Source organism: Octopus bimaculoides, chromosome 1 (genome assembly GCF_046866305.1).
Source record: "Octopus bimaculoides isolate indiv1 chromosome 1, ASM4686630v1, whole genome shotgun sequence".
Taxonomy (NCBI): domain Eukaryota; kingdom Metazoa; phylum Mollusca; class Cephalopoda; order Octopoda; family Octopodidae; genus Octopus; species Octopus bimaculoides.
In genome coordinates, this window is record NC_142928.1 from 18,544,360 (window position 1) to 18,566,859 (window position 22,500).

General features: G+C 37.2%; 1 protein-coding gene across 4 annotated transcripts in view; it reads left to right on the top strand.

Moving 5' to 3' along the window:
* LOC106867686 (protein unc-13 homolog D) overlaps positions 1 to 22,500 on the top strand; it is a 467,325-nt gene that overhangs the window by 38,924 nt on the left and 405,901 nt on the right. The window contains exon 1 of one of the 4 annotated variants that reach the window (XM_089348922.1): positions 19,876 to 20,256. The exons of 2 other annotated variants lie outside the window; for them this stretch is intronic. In XM_089348922.1, coding sequence (XP_089205048.1) covers positions 20,059 to 20,256 — 198 coding nt within the window. In that variant the 5' untranslated portion in view covers positions 19,876 to 20,058. Of the gene's footprint in view, positions 1 to 19,875; positions 20,257 to 22,500 lie in introns of those variants that run through there. One more of the 4 variants, XM_089348918.1, reaches the window with a different exon arrangement.

Sequence of the window (22,500 nt, forward strand, 5' to 3'; positions counted from 1 at the left end):
CCCTTCGGTCATGAATGACCATGGGATTGCACCTAGAAAATTCCCCTCCGAGGCACAAGTCCAGGCAAAGTTGTTTTATGGAAGACCAACAGTCACCCATGCATACCAGCTTCCCTTCTCCACGCCATTGATGTTATCCAAAAGAAAGGCAAGGGGGCCAATACAGCTTGGCACCAGTGATGTCACAACTCATTTCTACAGATGAGTGAACTGGAGCAACATGAAATAAAGTGTCTCGCTCAAGAACACAGCACACAGCCTGGTCTGGGAATCGAACTCACTACTTCATGATTGTGAATCAGATGCTCTAACCACTGAGCCATCTCTACATCCAACCCATACCAGCATGGAAAATGGATGTTAGATGACGATGATGATAATGATGAGGATGATGATGATGATGATGATATCTGCACACACGCTCCAGGTCTGCTCAGTAGGGCAGGCTTGGGGGATACAAAGAGCAAATTATCATTATTGAAGGGGATTATTTTGTAAAATGATTAAAATTTAAGGCAGTACAAGAAAAAAAAAATGTGAATGCATTTTAAACCTTTTAGGTGGCCATATTTTTCTCTTCCACTTCTGTGACTTAATTAATTTTGGAAAAAAAATATTCAAAATTTCTTTTCATTTATGGGTATATTAACCTAATGTTTGGACCTTAACGATTGAACAAAAGGTTTTCCCATTAAATTATTATAAAAGGTTTCAATTCAAATATAAACACTTGCAAAGAGGAAATTTATATCATCAAGCAGGGTTTGTATAAAAAAAATATTAATGAATAACCTACTTTATAATGATTGGTGAAAAAGTCGAGATAATCTCCAGTTATTTTAGCGTATAATATCAGGATGAGACATATTGTAACGGAAATGTTTAAAGAGATTTCATACGTAGCAGTAGGAGGAATGAGAGAGAGAGAGGGAGAGAGAGAGAGACACACACATACACACACACACACACACACACACACACACACGCACACACACTCACACACAAACATACAGACACACAAACATACACATACCTTTTAGCTGCTTTGAAACCAGACAGAAGATTAAACTATTCTCAATAGTCCTTCATTTGACAAATTTAAGTAGTTTTCTGAGAGAGCTTGTTAATGGTAAAAACTGCGAAACTAATTGCAATATGGTATGCCTGTTAGCTGTCATCTGTTAGATATTTATTCTGAGGTGGTATCTGTGAGTAATGAAGATGAAATGTGAATGACAATAGTAAATCAATGTGGAAGCCTACTTTTGTCTTTTCTTTGTGGCATTCATTGAAGGAGAATTTCTGTAGTTTAATGAATTGTGAAAAATTTTATGGCAGCTAAAGTTTTCAATGAAATTACATAATGAAAAACTCCTTTTAAGTGAGGAATCATCATATGTATTATAAATGTAAAAGAAACAAATTCTATTAACCATTTCTACTTTATAAAAGAGAAAACAACAAAATCTTAGTTTACTATTATCATTAATTAATTATACTTCTCTTTCGATCAAAATGTAAAAAATATTTGAGTGAATGGTGACTTACCATTTTCGTCAACAAATATTGTTTACTTGAAAGGTATTACAAGGAACACTTTTCTTTCAAATTTATGTCAGAAATTTACATAGAAAAAGAGGGAAATAGAGACATTTAATAATTAGAATGACATTTCAATGTTCAGTTTTGAAAGGGAAGTTGTTTAAATGTGATCAGATATTGATTGTTATCAGCAAAATATCTCGCACCTCTATATTTAACATTTCTCTATTGTGTTGTTACACAATTCTAATAACGATTTCTTACAGTACCACTGTGTTATAAATATGGAAAGGAAACAACTAGTTGAATGGTATAATTTTTAGTTTATTACTGGTATTTATCACCTTTAATGTTTATCTCACCAAGCCTTAGTTACTTTTAGCGAAAGGCCACAAATTGTGGAGTGTGGGAAGATAAAATTTTGCCGGGAAGATGAATACTGCAAGCTAGCCACTGTAAGGAAGAAGAATGAGGGGACTTGAGAGGTCTCTATTGATCTTGAAGGTAAATACCACTTCCCTTTTTTTCGCCACCAAAAGACTCAACTTTGTTATGTGGTGCAAAGAAAGCAGTAAAAATGGTTGATAGTTCCTTGGGAGGCAAACATCAAAGAGGTTTCTTCAGGAGAGACAGGAAATACAGAGAATTGGTTGAACTATGCAAAATCAACGGATGGGAAGCAATATACCTTCGTATAGAGATAGGTGTTAGAGGATTTGTTGGAACCAAGGTTTACTGAATGCTCAGGAGTCTTGGGTTAGGTGTGAAGGAAAGAAAAGATGTTGCTAGAAAATTGTTGGAAGCCACTGAGAAAGCAGATCATTATATTTGGCTCTCAAGAGGGGGGATAAGTGTTGCAGTAAGAATGAGTATTGGGGAGGTAGAAACATCTGGCTCAGAGTCATGATATCTGACTCAATAAAACTTGTGCAGTTGTGCAGGAGTTTTATCACCTCCATTAGTCAGGGGTGGCTCTAGGCAGCTCTGAAGTCATGAGGGAAGGGTTTGAAACACTTACAGAGCTGCTTCACTACCTGATGAGACATTGGCTCCTGCATTTGGAAATGAAGTACATCAACACTTTCAGCATGGCAAGAAAGAGCATTCAGGTGTAGACCACCCTTCCAAAGTAGACAACAGAGCTCAACACAGCCCTGAGGCTTGCCAGATTCTGTCAAACCATCCAACCCACGCCAGCATGGAAAACGAACATTAAATAATGATGATGGTGGTGGTGGTTGTGTGAAGTGTGATGATGATGATGATGATGACGATGACTACCTGTCTCCACTTCCAGCGCCTTTTAACTCCAAGTTGGTAAACAGACTGTCGCTTGTGTCAGCTTGATATATTAAATTTCACTTTAGATAGTAAAGTTTTTGAGTTTAAAAACGTTTATATGCCATGGGGAGAAAAGCACCACAATTTTCCTTAGGCTCTGCTATTTTTTTTACTTATTCACTTTAGATATGTTTATTATCTGTCTACATTAGCTGTCTACATTAACTATCTCTATTACTTGTTTATTTTAGCTGTCTTTAATTTCTATATTATTCAGTTGAATTATTATGATTACCAGACTAGTGATATTAGTTTTGATTATTAACATAATCTGTCATCTACCATTACTACAATTTCATATATATATACTCTCTCACATATTCTTGGAAAAAAGACTGAACGTAAAACTATTTCATATTCAGGTGTATTGGATGGTTATCTATGGTATGGGAGCATAATAGATACAAGTGTTGGCGCTCTGTGTTTAAAGTTGAAATTCTTGGGTTCAATCTCAGTTAATGGTTGTGTACATATATATCAAATGGCTATAAAATATAACGTATAACTCTTCATACAGCAATGAATCATAACTGATAGTTATGATACATCATATGCCATGCTTAAGGAGACCTATTGAGTCAAGTACATCAACATCAGCAATATCAAAATCGCATCAAATGGAAATTGTAGTTGTGTGCCCCTGAGTATGTAAAAAGCACCATCCAATCATGGTCGATGCCAGCTCCTCTGGCCCCTGTGCCAGTGGCACGTAAAAAGCACCCACTACACTCTAGGAGTGGTTGGCATTAGGAAGGGCATTCAGCTGTAGAAACACTGCCAGATCAGACTGGGGCCTCGTGCAGCCTCCTGGTTTCCCAGAACCCAGTCGAACTGTCCAACTCATGCCAGCATGGAAAACGGACGTTAAACGATGATGATGATGATGATGATATGATACAACATACTGTAATAGATCATAGGCTGTTAGTGAAGGTACCTCATATAACACATGATACAGTAATAGAGCATACATTAATAGTAAAGATACATGATATAGAACGGTGTAATAGATCATGCGCAAATGGTTAAGATAGATCCTATAATATATCATATGGTAAAAGATCATATACTAATAGTTATATATATCATATAATACATCATACGGATCATATGCTAATAGTTAAGATGCATGATATAGAACATCATAATAAATCATACCAATAGAGAAGATACCAGGTTGCCTCAAAAGTATTTCAAGAATTAATAATTCAAATAAATTACATATGGAAAGTTCTTATTTATCAGGATATATTCCATCATATTCTGTTGTCTGTTTCCATCATTGTACCAGAAGCTCAATTCCATGCTTATACCATTTGGCTGGTTTAAGAGCAAAAAATTCCCTGCGCTCATCTTCAACCTCATCCACATTGTTCAACCTCTGCCAGTGCAGAATATGAGCTATGGCTTGGAAAGAGTGGTTATCTGATGGTGCAAGGTCTGGACTGTAGGCAGGGTGAGGCAGCACTTCTAACCCTTCATGTTCAAGTTTGTGCTTGGATACCTTCACAGAGTGTGTGCTATGGCATTGTAATGTTGTAGGAGTGTGCATCTTTGATTGACTCATGCTGAGTTGCAGGCTTTCAAAGCAACATATACTCACTGCAGTTGTTGAGCAGAAAAGTTAGCATTCACAGCATTATCATCTGAGACAAGCTCAAACTGAAATACTCCCTTGAAATTCTACTCCCTTGAAATTCTTAAAATACCAAACAAAATATGATCTGTTCAAACAGCTCTTGTTTGACAACAGGTTCTGAAGCCTGGCTGGAATGCAGCTACTGATTTCTCTTATTATGAAAATAGATAAATTTTTCATCTCAATTTACAATTCAACACCAAAAGCAGGCAACTCAGAGATTTGCCTACAGTTATTTGCAAACGTTCACACATCATTGAGCCTGCTCATTGGTCAATTCATGAAGATCTTGAGGTGACAATTGATGGTGGTTTGTGAAAGACCAAGTTCTGCTGACAATGTATGAGTGCTTGTGTTTGGCTGTTGGTGAGCCTTTTCAAGCAACGTCTCATTTTCCTCAACAGAAGGTCTCTCTGAACTTTGTTTCTCCTCAAGGCTTGAAATGGCTGAGCCAGTTTTGCATCACATGTTCACTGACAGTTTTTGGGCCTTTCACATCGTTAATTTCTTTTTTTGCTGCCCTCGCACTCAGTTACTGCAAATGGTATGATAGAACAAACAGCCATTGTTTGTATATGGACAACCACAATTTGTATGATGTAAGTGATTAACAACTAGAAACACTGCTGCAAGCAGTGCAAAGATTTACTATTAGAATTGGTAAGAAATTTGAGTTTGAAAAAATATTCTAACCAAATTAAAAAAAACACTAATTTTATGTTAGACAAAGAAAGAGATTAGATGCAGACTTATACATAAGAATTAAAGAATTAGACAAAGTACAACATACAAATGGAAGAAAATGTTAAGAAGAAATGCTATTGACACATTAAATTGATATTTAAAATAGAGTTAAATACAAACAAATAAATAAATAGTTAAAGTTCTAGGTATCAATACTTTAGCTGTCCAAGAAATATTTTCAATTGGATGCTAAGTAAATTAGCAAAACATAAGAAAAACAAGAAAAATAATAATTATAATTACAATACACTGCCAAAATCTGACATAGAAAGACTATATTTAAAATAAACATAGGCATAGGAGTGGCTGTGTGGTAAGTAGCTTGCTTACCAACCACATGGTTCTGGGTTCAGTTCCACTGCGTGGCACCTTGGGCAAGTGTCTTCTACTATAGCCTTGAGCCGACCAAAGCCTTGTGAGTGGATTTGGTAGACAGAAACTGAAAGAAACCTGTCGTATATATGTATATGTATATGTATGTGTGTGTATATGTTGTGTATCTGTGTTTGTCCTCCTAACATCGCTTAACAACTGATGCTGGTGTGTTTACGCCCCTGTAACTTAGCGGTTTGGCAAAAGAGACCGATAGAATAAGTACTAGGCTTACAAAGAATAAGTCCTGGGGTCAATTTGATTCGACTAAAGGCGGTGCTCCAGCATGGCCGCAGTCAAATGACTGAAACAAGTAAAAGAAAAGAAAGAATATCTGGTGGGGAATAGTTATGTCTCATGGGTAGGTGTTAAAAACACCGTATGTAATCAAACAGGTGATTCTCAAATCTGAGATCAAACGTCACCAGAAGCCATTTGACCTTTCACCCTTTCTGGGGTCTGTAAGATTGAAATATACTGGTGGGGATGAATTTATGTTTATCTGTTATACAGACCCTTAGCATTGGCACAAAGTAATAAATGTTACAGGAGGATCCCATCTGTTACATTGACTGCAGTACTTGATTGGTTCTTTAGGTTATCCAAAGGATGAAAAGCAAGGTTGACCTTGGCAGAATTTGAACTCTGAATATAAAGGACTGTTATTGACATCATAAGGTATTTTAGTCCAACTCCTTAATGATTTTGCCAAATCGTCATATTTATTTCTTTATTGCTCACAGGGGGCTAAACGTAGAGGGAACAAACAAGGACAGACAAAGGGATTAAGTTGATTACATCGACTCCAGTGTGTAACTGGTATTTATTTAATCGACCCTGAAAGGATGAAAAGCAAAGTTGACTTTGGTGGAATTTGAACTCAGAACGTAACAGTAGACAAAATACCGCTAAGCATTTCACCTGGGTTGCTAATGATTCTGCCAGCTCGCTCACTAGCCAGTAATAATGGCAAATGCAAATTCAGGCAGAAGGCCAATGATTTGGGGTTAGGGTTAGGGTTAGGAGTGTGGGGGGAGTTAGTTGATTCTATCTACTCCAGTACTTGACTAGTACTTTATTTTTTTGACTCAGAAAAGATGAAAGGCAAAGTTGATCATAGCAGGATTTTAACTCAGATTGTCAAAAGCCAGAAGAAACAGCATTAAGCATTTTTTCCAAAGCTCTAAGAGATCCCACCAGGTTGGGTTTTTTTTTTTTTTTTGACACACAATAATATGTCCGATCTGTAAGAAATAATATCCCAATTTCCAAGAATTCATACCCTACAAAAGAACATGTTTTAGGTTTCTGGTACATAGGGAAATATGGAATTGTTGTAGTGGCAATGTCATTGAACAATAGATCTGTTTGATCAAGGCTGAGCTGAGACTGAACAATAACAGCTCTACACATAGATGTAAGGGAAATAACTGCGCATTGAGCCATCTTTTGCCTTTTTTTTTTTTGACGTCCCTTGATCTTAATATTTGAGCTGGAATTAAGGCAGCGAGCTGGTAGAAACATTAGCACGCCGGTCGAACTGCTTAGCGATATAACGGCTCTGTGAATTATTGTGGAAACTGCTGTGTTACTCTGTGAAAACTGTATGGATTACTGTAAGTTGTCTCTGTGAATAATTATGATTTTTTGTGGAATTATTGTCGTTACGTTTCATGCAAGCTGCTGTTTTTTTTTCCCCAGCTGTGGCGAGTGGTAGTGTCTCCAGTATGGAGAGCTATGCCAGGGCCACTGCGGTGAAGAAGCCAGTGCCGCTGGAAACCAAGTTAATCAGGCTGGATATGGAGGAGGTGAGCAGAAGCAGGAACTTGATAGAAGTAGAGGAAGACTCATACAAATTGCCCCCCCCCCCCAAAAAAAAAGAGACCAAGGAAGACAAAATTCTGAGGACAGTTGTGTATCGTAGACAGGCTGTCAAAACCTGTAAAATTGAAATGGTGATGGAAGAGGAAATCGAGGAGTGCCTGGGTGAAATTGTCAATGAAGCCACGTACATCAGCAGAGGAAGGAAGTTCGGTACGGTTGAGGTGAGGTTCGCCACTATAGAAGAGGCAACCAAGCATGCAACCAACATTTTGAGAAGTACAAAAATAGCATTGCTACCAAGTTATAGAGGAAGAAGAAGTGTGAGAATACGTATTCCTAGAGTGCCACCAGAAATTAAACAGACGACCCCTTAAGTAACTGTTATTCCATATCAAACAAAATAACTAGGGTTATCAGCTGCACCCTTCAAATATTGTATAATCACATATTTTGGAGATAAAAGATGTATTCCTATTTGAATTGAAATAAAATTTGCTCCATACTTCAATATTTTAGTTTTCATAGCATGCCGAGAAGAATGTCACAGCGTGACTCTCAGACCAGACAATAAACTTGTGATAGTCGGAAAGTTTTCTTAGACTTGTGAATTTGTGGTTCTGACAAAAGTTCCTATCAAAGGTTTTGATGAAAGTGTAACTTTAATCTATATTCATATTCTGGCAGCTGTTTAGATATCTTTTAACAGATGAAATATTTATGCTTGTGTGTTTTATATTATGCATGTGTAACGGGCAGGTGGTACCGCCTGTGTAAAACTTAATATATTATAGACATTCAAGAGAATTATGCTCTACGAGCTTTAAATCATTTGTCAGTATTTAATTAAATGCAACCTTCAGATTTCTCCCCGAAGCAAAATAAAACTTACAATAGACAAACATTTTAAATAGTTTCCTATCAGTAGTTTGTAATATTATTTATGACTTTCATATATTATAAACGATTATATTCAATAGCTTCCAGTTTGAATTGATTTACCTCCCTTGCTAAGTTAATATTAAATTTGGATATTTGGTTTAGATTTATCTTGAAGTGTCAACTTGTTTGTAATGATTCTCTTAAATATATTGAACTTTTATGTAAGTAGGCAGCTTTAGGTTTACAGAGAGATTAAGTGAGAGTGTGTGACGTTTATGCTTTTCTGAAGAGTACAAGAATGAAGAGTGAAATGCCAATAACTAGCTGAAGCACAACCTTGGTTCATTTAGAGCTTTTAGCATATTAAAACAGATTTTTAAGTATATTGTTTTCCCAAGTCTGTTAATAAGTTAATGTCTCCTCTGTCATTCAGCACCCTCACGTGGTAATCTCGCATTATACTGTTGTGGGGTAGAAGGTCGAAATGGCTGAGTGGTGTTGTATTTCACCTAAGTTCTATATACAATAAACTGTGATTCATACTTCTTATCATCATCATCATCATCATCATCATCATCGTTTAACGTCCGCTTTCCATGCTAGCATGGGTTGGACGATTTGACTGAGGACTGGTGAAACCGGATGGCAACACCAGGCTCCAGTCTAATTTGGCAGAGTTTCTACAGCTGGATGCCCTTCCTAACGCCAACCACTCAGAGAGTGTAGTGGGTGCTTTTACGTGTCACCCGCACGAAAACGGCCACGCTCGAAATGGTGTCTTTTATGTGCCACCCGCACAAGCCAGTCCAGGGGCACTGGCAACGATCTCGCTCGAAAATCCTACGGGAGCCAGTCAGGCGGTACTGGCAACGGCCACGCTCAAAATGGTGCATCTCATGTGCCACCCGCACAAGAACCAGTCCAGGGGCACTGGCAACGATCTTACTTGGCTTGCCGGGTCTTCTCACGCACAGCACATTTCCAAAGGTCTCGGTCAGTAGTCATCGCCTCGGTGAGGCCCAATGTACGAAGGTCTTGCCTCACCACCTCAGCCCAGGTCTTCCTGGGCCTACCTCTTCCACGGGTTCCCTCAACTGTTAGGGTGTGGCACTTTTTCACGCAGCTATCCTCATCCATTCTCATCACATGTCCATACCAGCACAATCGTCTATCTTGCACGCCACAACTGATGCTTCTAATGTTCAGCTTTTCTCTCAAGATACTTACACTCTGACGGGTATTCACATTGACATTACACATCCAACGGAGCATACTGGCTTCATTCCTTGCGAGCTTACGTATGTCCTCAGCAGTTACAGCCCATGTTTCACTGCCATGTAGCATGGCTCAGTATTTTAAATTCGGGGGTTTGTCCCCATTAACGGGCTGGATCTGCCTCAATGCCATAACAACTGCCCTCTTGCCTGGTTTTGGGCGTCCCTCTTTTTCAAACCAACCCTCCCAATCTCCTCCTCCACCTGTCCCCTCCACCTGTCCCTTCCACCTTTTCTTTCGTCTACCTTGCTTTCGCACTCCATTTACCATTGTGGTTCATAAAATAGAGTCTAATCAAATACTGGGGTCAATGTAAACGAAAAACCCCTGCCTTTAAAATTGATCTTCCTTGTGCCTAAATCAAAATCCATTGTTGTTGTTATTATTAACCCTTTTGATACAAAACCGTCTGAAACTGCTTCTGGCTCTGTAGTACAAAAGTCTTGTTTTCAAAAGTTCTGAATTAAAATCTTCCACCAAACCTCAGTCACAATTTATATTCCTAATACTAGTTTAATGATAACTAAGTTATTTTACTAAATTCTTTGTTATATTTAAAATTAATTGAAAGAAACACAGAGTATCTCAACAAAAATATGGTAAGATGAAACTTTCAGGGATGTTTGGCCTTGTGACTGGCATGGTCTCATTAGATTTTGGGATTTATCCAGTTCTGGACAAAGAGCCTGGATTATTTTTCCGATTTCTTTTTACTTTACATGTATATGTGATTCATATAGTTCTCTTGTACTTGTACACATACACACATATACTCACACATTTTCAGCATTGACCATTACCATTCCATTTCCATAGTACACACACACACACACACACACACACACACACACATGCAAACATATCTCTCTTTTACACACACATATATTCATACTTCAAACACCGTTTATCAGCTTTTTCACTTTTTCCTTCGTTATTCATCTGTAACCCCTTCCTTTCTCATTTATACACACTCTCTTTGTCACTTCGTTTCGTCTTTCTCATTGTCATTGCTTTCTCTCACTCCATCTCAGTCATGGCTATAACTCTCACTACTTCTCCTTCACTGTATTAGTATTTCATCTCCTCTCCTTTCACCTCTCACTCAATATATATATATATATATATATATATATATATATATATAAATATATATATATAATTGCAGCGTGGAAGGTGTTTATGAGCCATTTAAAATAACACACAAAATCCGTTAGATTCACTTCAACATTTAAATTTAATTTGTCAAAATATTTTCGTCACTTTGAGACCACGACCTGTTCACTGACAAAATTCTGTGCTGCACAGAATTTTGTCAGTGAACAGGTCGCGGTCTCAAAGCGACGAAAATATTTTGACAAATTAAATTTAAATGTTGAAGTGATTCTAACGGATTTTGTGTGTTATTTTAAATGGCTCATAAACACCTTCCACGCTGCAATTGTTTTCGTTCCAGCACACGATCTCAGATCAGGTCACTTGCTATGCAAGTACATCTCCGTAATATATATATATATATATATATATTATTTTCCTGTTTGAGAGCGGTCGGGTTCATTTTTAGCATTCTCATTTGTGAGAGCAGTCCAGTTTATTTCAGATATTCTCATTTCAAAAATCATCTCCAGCTAATCATTGAGAGGACGTTGGTGTTGCCTTGGCGGAGGTTTTCACTCTCTGAGTGCTCTTGTTATCATTGTTACTGGAGGCATCATTAATGTAGCAGCTGCTCACTTTCTTTGAGCCAACATGATTTATTCTTCACAATTCCTTGAATGACTTAGCAAAGACTCCTTGCGCTGCCAAGAATTGCTATTTTGTGAATGAGTTCATTTTCCATTTCTATAAGGTCGTCAACTGGAAGAAATTCTAATGCTTAGCAGTATTTCTTTTGAGTTTATATTCTGAGTTCAAATATTGCCAAAGTCAGCTTCACCTTTGATCTTTTTGAGATTTATTAAATAAAGCAGCAATAAAACAATGTGGTTGATGTAGTTGACTATCCCTGCCCCTAAAATTGCTGGCCTTGTGCCAAAATTTGAAACCATCGCTATTATTATGCCTTGTGACCTTTTTTTCCCAGCTTTATGTTCTGAGTTCACATTTCACTGAGGTCGACCTTGCCTTTCATCCTTTTGAGGTCGATAAAAAGGATGATCAAACACTGGGATCAATGTAATTGATTAAATCGACTAATCCCTTCCTTAAGAATTTCAGACCTTCTGTCTTTAGTAAAAGGGATTATTATTATTACTAGCTGGCCCCGTGTCATCAAAAATGACAACTAATTGAAGTATTTTACATATAAATATGGAGGGTAAATCAAATTAATACACTCGTTAATGTTATCTAGTGGTTGTCTTTTGAGTGGTATGGAAAGTGCAGTCAGAGAGTATTTTGGTGATTTATGGATGGTATACAGTGAGGGCATTCTATGGTGCAATGGACAGTATAGACTGGTGACATGTGGGAATATAATCATCTTATAAGAACAGTGTGTGCTGATGTTATTCTGTGCAGATACAGACAGTGTAGGACGAGGCTACTTATTTGGGTTTGAACAATGAAGAGTAGAGACATTCTGTGGTGTTACAAATAGTTTACACTTTTCCAATAAATACACAGGTTTTGATTTGAATTGATTTTATACTCGCATTTCATGTGAAACTGAAAGAAATATTGAACGAGAAAGAGGGAGGGAGAGAAAGAATGAGAGAGAGAGAGAGGTGTTTATTGTATTATGTGATATATATATATATATATATATATATATATATATATATATATATATATACATATATATGTATATAATATATGTATATCTTAGATATTTTGGTATTGTTTTGGCACTTTGGGGTAGTTGTCTTTAACTACAGCCTCAGGCCAACCAAAACATTGTGACTGAATTTGGTAGATGGAAACTGAAAGAAACTTGTATATATATACACACATATATATAGAGCAATAAGAAAATGGAGGGGATTAATAGGTGGTATTCAGCAACTTTTAGACATTATATTATGTCAATTTATTTACTTACTAAAAGGACAATTCTAACAATATACATACATATATGACATGATAACCTTGCATATATAATATATAAAATATAAAATATAAAATACCAGTAATCATTAAAATATAACATATAGCAATAGAAATTGGGATAGAGTGTTTTGGAAATTCCTTGATACAGTTATAATATTTGGAGAGAAGATTTTTTCTCAAAGAGTTTTAATTGAGAAAAGAACCTTTTTAGGTTAATGTCTTTTGACTTTCTAAAAACGTTCTTTTCTCAATCTTAACTCTTTGAGAAAAAATCTTCTCTCCAAATATATAAATATATATATATATATATATACCGCCTGACTGGACTTCGTAGGATTTTCGAGCGAGATCGTTGCCAGTGCCCCTGGACTGGCTCTTGTGCGGGTGGCACATAAAATACACCATTTTGAGCATGGCCGTTGCCAGTACCGCCTGACTGGCCTTCGTGCGGGTGACATGTAAAAGCACCCACTACACTCTCTGAGTGGTTGGCATTAGGAAGGGCATCTTGCTGTAGAAACTCTGCCAAATCAGATTGGAGCCTGGTGTAGCCATCTGGTTTCACCAGTCCTCAGTCAAATCGTCCAACCCATGCTAGCATGGAAAGCGGACGTTAAACGATGATGATATATATATATATATATATATATATATATATATATATGTATATATATATATATATATATATATATATATATATATATATATATATATATATGTATATATATATATATGTATATATACACACACACACACACATATATATATATATATATATATATATATATATATATATATATATATATATATATATATATATATATATATATATATATATATGCTGGTGTATCTTGGGAGAGACATTATGCCAATAGTATGTCAATAATAAACATGTGCACTGTGTATGTGTTTGTAATTGGCATAATGACTTTCCAGAGATACACCAAAATATGTTTCAGCACATGAGTTCACAAGAAGAATCTTGCAAATCAAATAGAAAAATGAAACATATGTGTGGGTTGTGTGTCTTGTCTCCTTGTCTTGACATCATGCAATTGGTGACATACACACATCAGTATCAGTGGTGGGGAACAACACAAACATAAACACATGCACACACACACATACATACATACACACACATGACAGGCTTCTTTCTATTTCTGCCTTCCAAATCCACTTACAAGAATTTGGTCAACCTGAGTCTATAGTAGAAGACAAAGTGTGATTGATACCAAAAACCACGTGGTTGGGAAGCAAGCTTCTTATCATACACCCATGCCTACTCCTAAATATCTATATTTAAAATATACACACTTACACACACATATAGAAAATGTTAAAAATATTCCACAGAAATCTGGAAATAAGCAAAAATAACGAAAGGAAGAAAGTGTACAATTCTTTTTTACATTCCAGTAATTAATTCCAAAGTACATACTTACAATTATGTCAAACTACAATTAAATGTATTCATAAGCAGATTATCACAATCAAATCATTTGGAAAGAGATTATTACATATTCCAGAATATGATATCATACACAAAATACATTCCTATAATCAAATCATTTCAAGATTATGTATTCCAAAGTACATTTTTACATTCAAATCATTTCAAAACATTATTAACATTTCAAAGCACATAATTACAAAAACACATAATTAGATATTCCAAAGTACATAATTCCAAACCAGTTTCACTTCTTATAGTTGATGTTCATTGCAGTGAAATAGGCAAGTGGCCAAGTAGTTAAGGTGTTGGATTCATTCTCATGAGTTGGTGATTACAACAATAACAACCATGATAGTGATGGTGGTAAGGAGATTGGCTGTGATGATGATGACAATGACGACAACAACAATGATGATGATAATGTTAGTTGTAGTGCTGCTTGTGGTAAAGATGATAATGGTAATGAAGAGGATTATAATAACCAATGTAAATTTTAATCTTAGTTTTAGCTCCTCCCACTTCTCATTGGCCATTGTGTGATGAGAGATCTCCACCCAGGCTCCAATCTGATCTGGCAATGTTTCTACAGCTGGATGCCCTTCCTTATGCCAATCACTTCACGAGTGTAGTGGGTGCTTTTTACGTGCCACTGGCACAGGGGCCTGAAGGGGCTGGCATCAACCATGTTTGGATGGTGCTTTTACGTGCCACTGGCACGGGAACCAGTCAAGGTGGCACTGGCATTGGACACATTCGGATGATGCTTTTTATGTGCCACCAGCACAGTAGCAGTTGGGGCGAGGGGGCTGGCATCGACCCCGTTCAGATGGTGCTTTTTACATGCCACCGGCATGGGCAGCTAGTCAGGTGGCGCTGGCATCAGCCACAACTACAATTTCCATTTGATTGTAGTTTGAGAGGCGATGACTACTGACCGAGACCTTTGGAAATGTGCTGTGCGTGAGAAGACCCGGCAAGCCAAGTGAGATCGTTGCCAGTGCCCCTGGACTGGCTCTTGTGCGGGTGGCACATAAGATGTACCATCCTGAGCATGACCGTTGCCAGTACCGCCTGACTGGCCTTGTAAGGTTTTCGAGCGAGATCGTTGCCAGTGCCCCCGGACTGGCTCTTGTGCGGGTGGCACATAAAAGACACTATTTCGAGCGTGGCCGTTTTCGTGCGGGTGACACATAAAAGCACCCACTACACTCTCTGAGTGGTTGGTGTTAGGAAGGGCATCCAGCTGTAGAAACTCTGCCAAATTAGATTGGAGCCTGGTGTAGCCATCCGGTTGCACCAGTCCTCAGTCAAATCGTCCAACCCATGTTAGCATGGAAAGCGGACGTTAAACGATGATGATGATGATGATGATGTTGATGTACTCTAGGTTAGAAACCAATTCTTTCTCTATTGGCAAGAAATCTGGAAATAAAGCTGACTCATGACATACATAGATCCAATCCATCACTGGAACTGTAAAAATCTGTAAAACTTTCCAGAAGTTTAACATTTAAATATATATGAGCATGTCTAGATATGCAATTACATGCATGAGAATACATATATAAAACATATAAATCTGCACATACATACATACATACATACATACATACATACATGCATACATACATATACAACCATCACTGGAACTGTAAAAATCTGTAAAACTTTCCAGAAGTTTAGCATTTAGATATATATGAGCATGTCTAGATATGCAACTATATGCATGAGTTCTATATTTAAGAGATGAAGAATTATGTACATTATTTACTTTATTTACATTTGACGGATATTTGTCTGCATCTTGTTTGTTGTTAACACAATGTTTCAGCTGATATACCCTCCAGACTTCATCAGGGCATATGGCGTAGTGGTTAAGAGCGCGGGCTACTAATCCCAAGATTCCGAGTTAGATTCCAGGCAGTAACCTGAATAATAATAATAATAATAATAATAATAATGATAATAATAATAATCATAATAATAATAATAACAACATCAAAAAATACCTTAGGAATGAGAACCCAGGTTTGAAATTTCCCCAAGACACCTGAAATGTGTTAACAAACAAGATGAGGACAAAAATCCGTCAAATGTAAATAATGTAAATAATGTATATGCATGAGAATACATATATAAAACACACCAATCTGCACATACATACATACATACATACATACATAAATACATACATACATACATTGTATCTTTTACTTGTTTCAGTCATTTGATGCAGCCATGCTGGGTCACCACCTTGAAGGGTCTTTACTCAAACAAATCAACCCCAAGACCTATTTTTTAAACCTAGTACTTATTCTATCAGTCTCTTTTGCCAAACCACTAAGTAATGAGAATGTAAACACACCAATACCAGTTGTCAAGTGGTGATGGTAGACAAACACAGACACACAGACACACACACTCACACATACAAACATACACACATACATACATACATACATACATACATACATACATACAAACGAAAATACCCTGTTGTTGATGTTGAAATTCCAATGAAGGAGCCTTGAATTTAGGTTAGAAACCGGGTCTTTCTCTATTGGCAAAAAATCTAGAAATAAAACTGAACAATGACATACATACGAACATACATATGTACACAGCACATACTGCTACATTGCTGACCCCACCCAGTATTTAATGTGGTTCAAATAAATATTTGACAAACACTCACAATCAAAGTTAGTATATCTGATATAGTTATACCTGGATTTATAAGGTATTCGACACCTACCACAGGTGGTAGTTTTAAGGGTAGATTTATCATTGAAAGCTTTAATCAATATCTTAACACTATTTGTTGAACTATTTTGCTGTTGAGGGTGGTGGGGTGTTATTGTTGTTGTAGGAGTTGCTATTTTTTGCTTTTAAGTAAATATTTATTTAAACTAACTTAATTATATTTTTGTAGGGTGGGTCAGCTTTGTACCAGTATGTGGTATGTATGTAAATGTGTGTGTGTGTATGTATGTATGCATGTATGTATGCATGTATGTATGTACATAAGTATGCAATTATGTATGTATTTATGTATGAATCCATGTGTCTGTATGTATATATGTATATATGTATGTATATATGTATGTAAGTATGTATGTATGCATGTACGTATCTATGTATGTATGCACATATTCACTTATGTATGTTTGTAGGTGTCTGTATGTATGTGTGCATGTGTGTGCATGAGCTTATGTATGTGTGTATGCTTGTATATATTCCCATATGTATACATGCATGTATGTGTGTGTGTATGTGTGCATGTGTGTATGTACATATATATGTGTATAAGAATGTATTTATGTATGTATGTTTAAGTGATATTAATATTTGTAGACTTACAAAAAACTTCCAATTAGATCAAAAATTCTTTAAGTACCATGACTGGATGGCACCCCACCACAGATGATCTGCACCTAATGGTTTCAGTCATTTGACTGTGGCCATGCTGGAGCACCGCCTTTACTCGAACATATCAAACCCAGGACTTATTCTTTGTAAGCCTAGTACTTATTCTATCAGTCTCTTTTGCCGAACCGCTAAGTGACGGGGACATAAACACACCACCATCGGTTGTCGAGCGATGTTGGGGGAACAAACACAGACACACAAACATACACACACACATATATATATATATATATATATATATATATATATATATATATATATATATATATATATATATATCATCATCATCAGGCGCGTGGCTTAGTGGTTAAGGTGTCAGCATCATGATCATAAGATTGTGGTTTCGATTCCTGGACTGGGCGACACGTTGTGTTCTTGACCAAAACACTTCATTTCACATTGCTCCAGTCCACTCAGCTGGCAAAAATGAGTAATGCTGTGATGGACTGGCGTCCCGTCCAGCTGGAGAACACATACGCCATTGAAACCTGGAAACCGGGCCCATGAGCCTGGCTAGGCTTTAAAAGGGCGCATTTATTTTATATATTTTATATATTTATACGACAGGCTTCTTTCAGTTTCCGTCTACCAAATCCACTCACAAAGCTTTGGTCGACCCGAGGCTATAGTAGAAGACACTTGCCCAAGGTGCCACGCAGTGGGACTGAACCCAGAACCATGTGGTTGGTATGCAAGCTACTTACCACACAGCCACTCCTACTTTTCCCAGATATCAGAGCCACCATTTTTGCCCTTGATGGTGAAAATGGAACTGTGATGCAATTGCCAGAATTCTTTAAGGGGTTACTTTAGGACTCATTCTTTTTTTTTACCGTTGTCCCTGATTATGTACTTCAAGTATTTACAACAAACAGTAAAAGCCTTCTAGTTATTTCAGGGCAATTTTCATGCTGTTCATCCAAACGAATTCTTTCATGTTCAACCCAGGGCATTCTGGAAAAATGGTTGGTGTTAAGAAAGGGCATCCAGCTGTAGAAACCGAGAGCTGAAACAGATTATAGAACCTGGTGTGGGCCCTGGACTTGCCAGCTCCTATCAAACTGTCCAAGTCATGATGGTGATGATGATGAGGATGAGGAAGAGGTGTAGGAGGACGATGAGGAGGAGGAAGAGGATGATGATGATGAGTATGAGGTGTAGGAGGATGAGGAAGAAGAGGAGAATGAGAATTAGGATGATGATGATGATGATGATGATGATGTCTGTGTGTAAGAGACTGGCATCATCCATATATAAGGTGTGGGTGGGAGAAAATTAGAGGTGGTGTGTGGTAGTGAAACATGGACAATAATTGCTTGCACAATCTCTATCTATTTTTCTGTCTGTCTGTCTGTCTGTCTGTCTGTCTATCTATCTATTTATCTATCTATCTATCTATCTATCTATCTATCTATCTATCTATTTTTCTGTCTATCTATCTATCTATCTATCTATCTATCTGTCTGTCTGTCTGTCTGTCTGTCTGTCTGTCTGTCTGTCTGTTTATCTATGTCTCTCTCTGTCTCTGTCTCTCTGTCTCTGTCTCTGTCTCTGTCTCTCTCTCTCTCTATCTATCTATCTATCTATGTCTGTCTGTCTGTCTATCTGTCTGTCTGTCTGTCTGTCTGTTTATATCTGTCTCTCTCTGTCTCTCTCTGTCTCTCTCTCTCTCTCTCTCTCTCTCTCTCTCTCTATCTATCTATCTATCTGTCTGTCTATCTGTCTGTCTGTCTATCTGTCTGTCTATCTATCTCCACATTATATACATACACACATACAAACATGCATACATACATACATACATGTATGTATATACATACATGTGTGTGACTGTGTGTGTATACATTCTACGCAAACATACGTTCCTACATTTTTCCCTACCTTATACCTGCACCAGATACGAGACTAACTAGAACCTTCCTAACTTCTTCCCCTGGTATTTCTCTTCATATACCACCTCCTGACAACCATCACCACAATAACAACAACAACATCAACAACAACAACCACAGTTACTAATATCTCTCGACCCCCCTCCCTTCATATCTGTACCATTGACCTATTACCTCCTTACTTGAGACCCCACCTTTGCAACCTCCGCACAAACACACACACACGTACACATACACACACATGTACAGAAACACACACACACGCACATGCACACAGATCCACCAAAGTCATCACCCCCTCCACTAACCACCACTTCTCGTACACCCAACTGCATACCTACACCCATTTACTATGTACCACTAGACAATCGTTGCCACTGCCACCACCACCACAACCACCACCGCCACCACCACCACCACCGCCACCAATATGTCTTATCTTAGATATTTCTGTTGTCAAGCTAACAGTGTCTAAGTGTCGTTTTGTGTGTATGGATTTGTGTATGCGCATGCGGGTACATGAGTACGCGTGTGTGTGGTGGTAGTGGTAGTAGTATTACTGGTGGTTCTTGTCGCGAGAACTGTAAAAAATTGGTGTTGAGCGTTTGGGGGTCCCCAATATGGCATTTAACAGAAGACATTCTTTAAAAGAGAGTTCCGACCAGAAGCCAGCCTTTCTTACTCGACTTCATCGTAGACTCAGTCTACCAAGAAAATATGCCTCAAAGAAGAAACGGAAAACATCAGAGGCTTCTCATAATTCTTTGGATCAACCTTTCTTGGATTCTCATTTTGAAAAGTCTCATCAGTTGTCAGAGGTAACGACCATTTATTGTAGTATTGGTTCTGGTACTATACTGGTAGTGGTGATGGTGTTGTTGTTGTTGTGTGTGTGTTGTGTTGTGGTTGAATGTGCTTCGAGAATTTTTAGTGTTTGTGGTAGGGATATATTGGTGTTTGTGGTATGAGCAGGTGCGAGAAAGTTCCTGGCTTTGGGTAAAAGAAAATACAGGAGGATCAGTTAATTATGATTTTATTCAACACATTCCCCCTCTCAGATTCACACACTTATTGCAGCAGTCCTTCAGTTTTTCTAAGCCCTGTAAAAGAACTTGGAGGCCCAACCAGACCTTTTGTGATACCCTTAAAATCAGGAACTTCTCGGCACCCCTTCGTATGTGTGTGTGTGTGTGTGTGTGTATATATATATATATATATATATATATATATATATATATATATATATATATATATATATATATATATATATTATATATATATATATTCATATACAAGGGGGTGCTGTAAAGTTCCTGGCTTTGGGTAAAAGAAAATACACGAGGATCAGTTAATTATGATTTTATTCAACACATTCCCCCTCTCAGATTCACACACATATTGCATAATCTTGAAATTAGCTAATTCGCAATTAATGTGGGGTCCTTTTAAATATCTTCTCATTAGTCTGCTTTTCATCACATGTATTTATGGAGTATTCTAAGTAGATTCGTAATGTTTAGACATTTATTCAGTATGGAGAAGATAAGTCTTGCTTCGATTATCATCTTCCTTAATATAATTATATATATCATCATAATCATCACCACCATTTAACGTCCGCTTTCCATGCTGGCATGAGTTGGATGGTTTGACTGAGGACTGATGAGCCAGAGGGTGCACCAGGCTCCAATCTGATCTGGCAAAGTTTCTACAGCTGGATGCCCTTCCTAATGCCAACCACTCCAAGTGTAGTGGGTGCTATTACATGCCACTGGCAAGAGGGCCAGTCAGGAGGGTCTGGCAATGACACACACACACACACACACACACACACACACACACACACATACACACACACACACACACACACACACACACACACACACACACACACACACATATATAATACAAATTATAATTTAGGGTATCTAAAAGATACCACCATGCTTGAAATAGCAGTCAAATTTTGACTCTAAAACCACATTAAATGTTCATACAGCACCAGGAGAAAAGACAAAGAGACAAAATAAACTGGCAAAAAATTACTGTGCTATTTCAAGCATGGTAGTATCTCTTAGATAACCTAAATTATAATTTTTATAATAATTATTACCACTGAGGTTTTTATTCCCATGCTGGCCATCTGATAAGATTGGTATTTTTAAATGACGATCTTATCCTTATTTATATAAATATATATATATGTAGTTGTATGCTGTCAACTTAACGTGACAGTCCCATGAAGGGAATCATACTACTGCTATTTAGCCCTAGGAAGCTGCACCACTTCCTGTCAGCCTTGACACATTTCCTGTGTCCTTATGCTCCACCCAGCGAAGCCTGCATCCAAGGATATGTTTCTGAGTTATTGCTCATCATCAGCCTGGAGTAGCATGACTTACTGGTTGAGGATGCCTGTCAAGCTCTCGTAAACATATAATAATTCTAGTGAAACATTCACTGATTTCAAAATTAGAAATGAAACATTTCTAAATCTCTCAGAGAGACTTAAGGACACAGGAAATGTGTCAAGGCCGACAGGAAGTGGTGCAGCTTCCTAGGGCTAAATAGCAGTAGTATAATTCCCTTCATGGGACTGTCACGTTAAGTTGACAGCATACAACTACTACTTTATCGTATCACTACTGCTTAAGTCTCTCTGAGAGATTTAGAAATGTATCATTTCTAATATATATATATATATATATATATATATATATTTTTAAAAAATAACGTTGACCACTAACGTGGACAATTAATGTGCTAGAAATAGATCACATCTTGTGTCTATTAAGACCTAATTAATCGATATTAATTAATATATGATTAATTAGTAGATTTTATAATAATATATATATATATATATATATATATATATATATATATATATATATGTATGTATGTATGTATGTATGTATGTCTGTGTGTGTCATGGAGACAATGACAAATGACTGAGAACTTTAGAATTATGCCATACTTGAATAGAAGACTCATCAACCCAAGTGAAACCTTATTCATGGCAGATATTGGTGCCACACAACTGGTACCCATGCCAGTGGCAT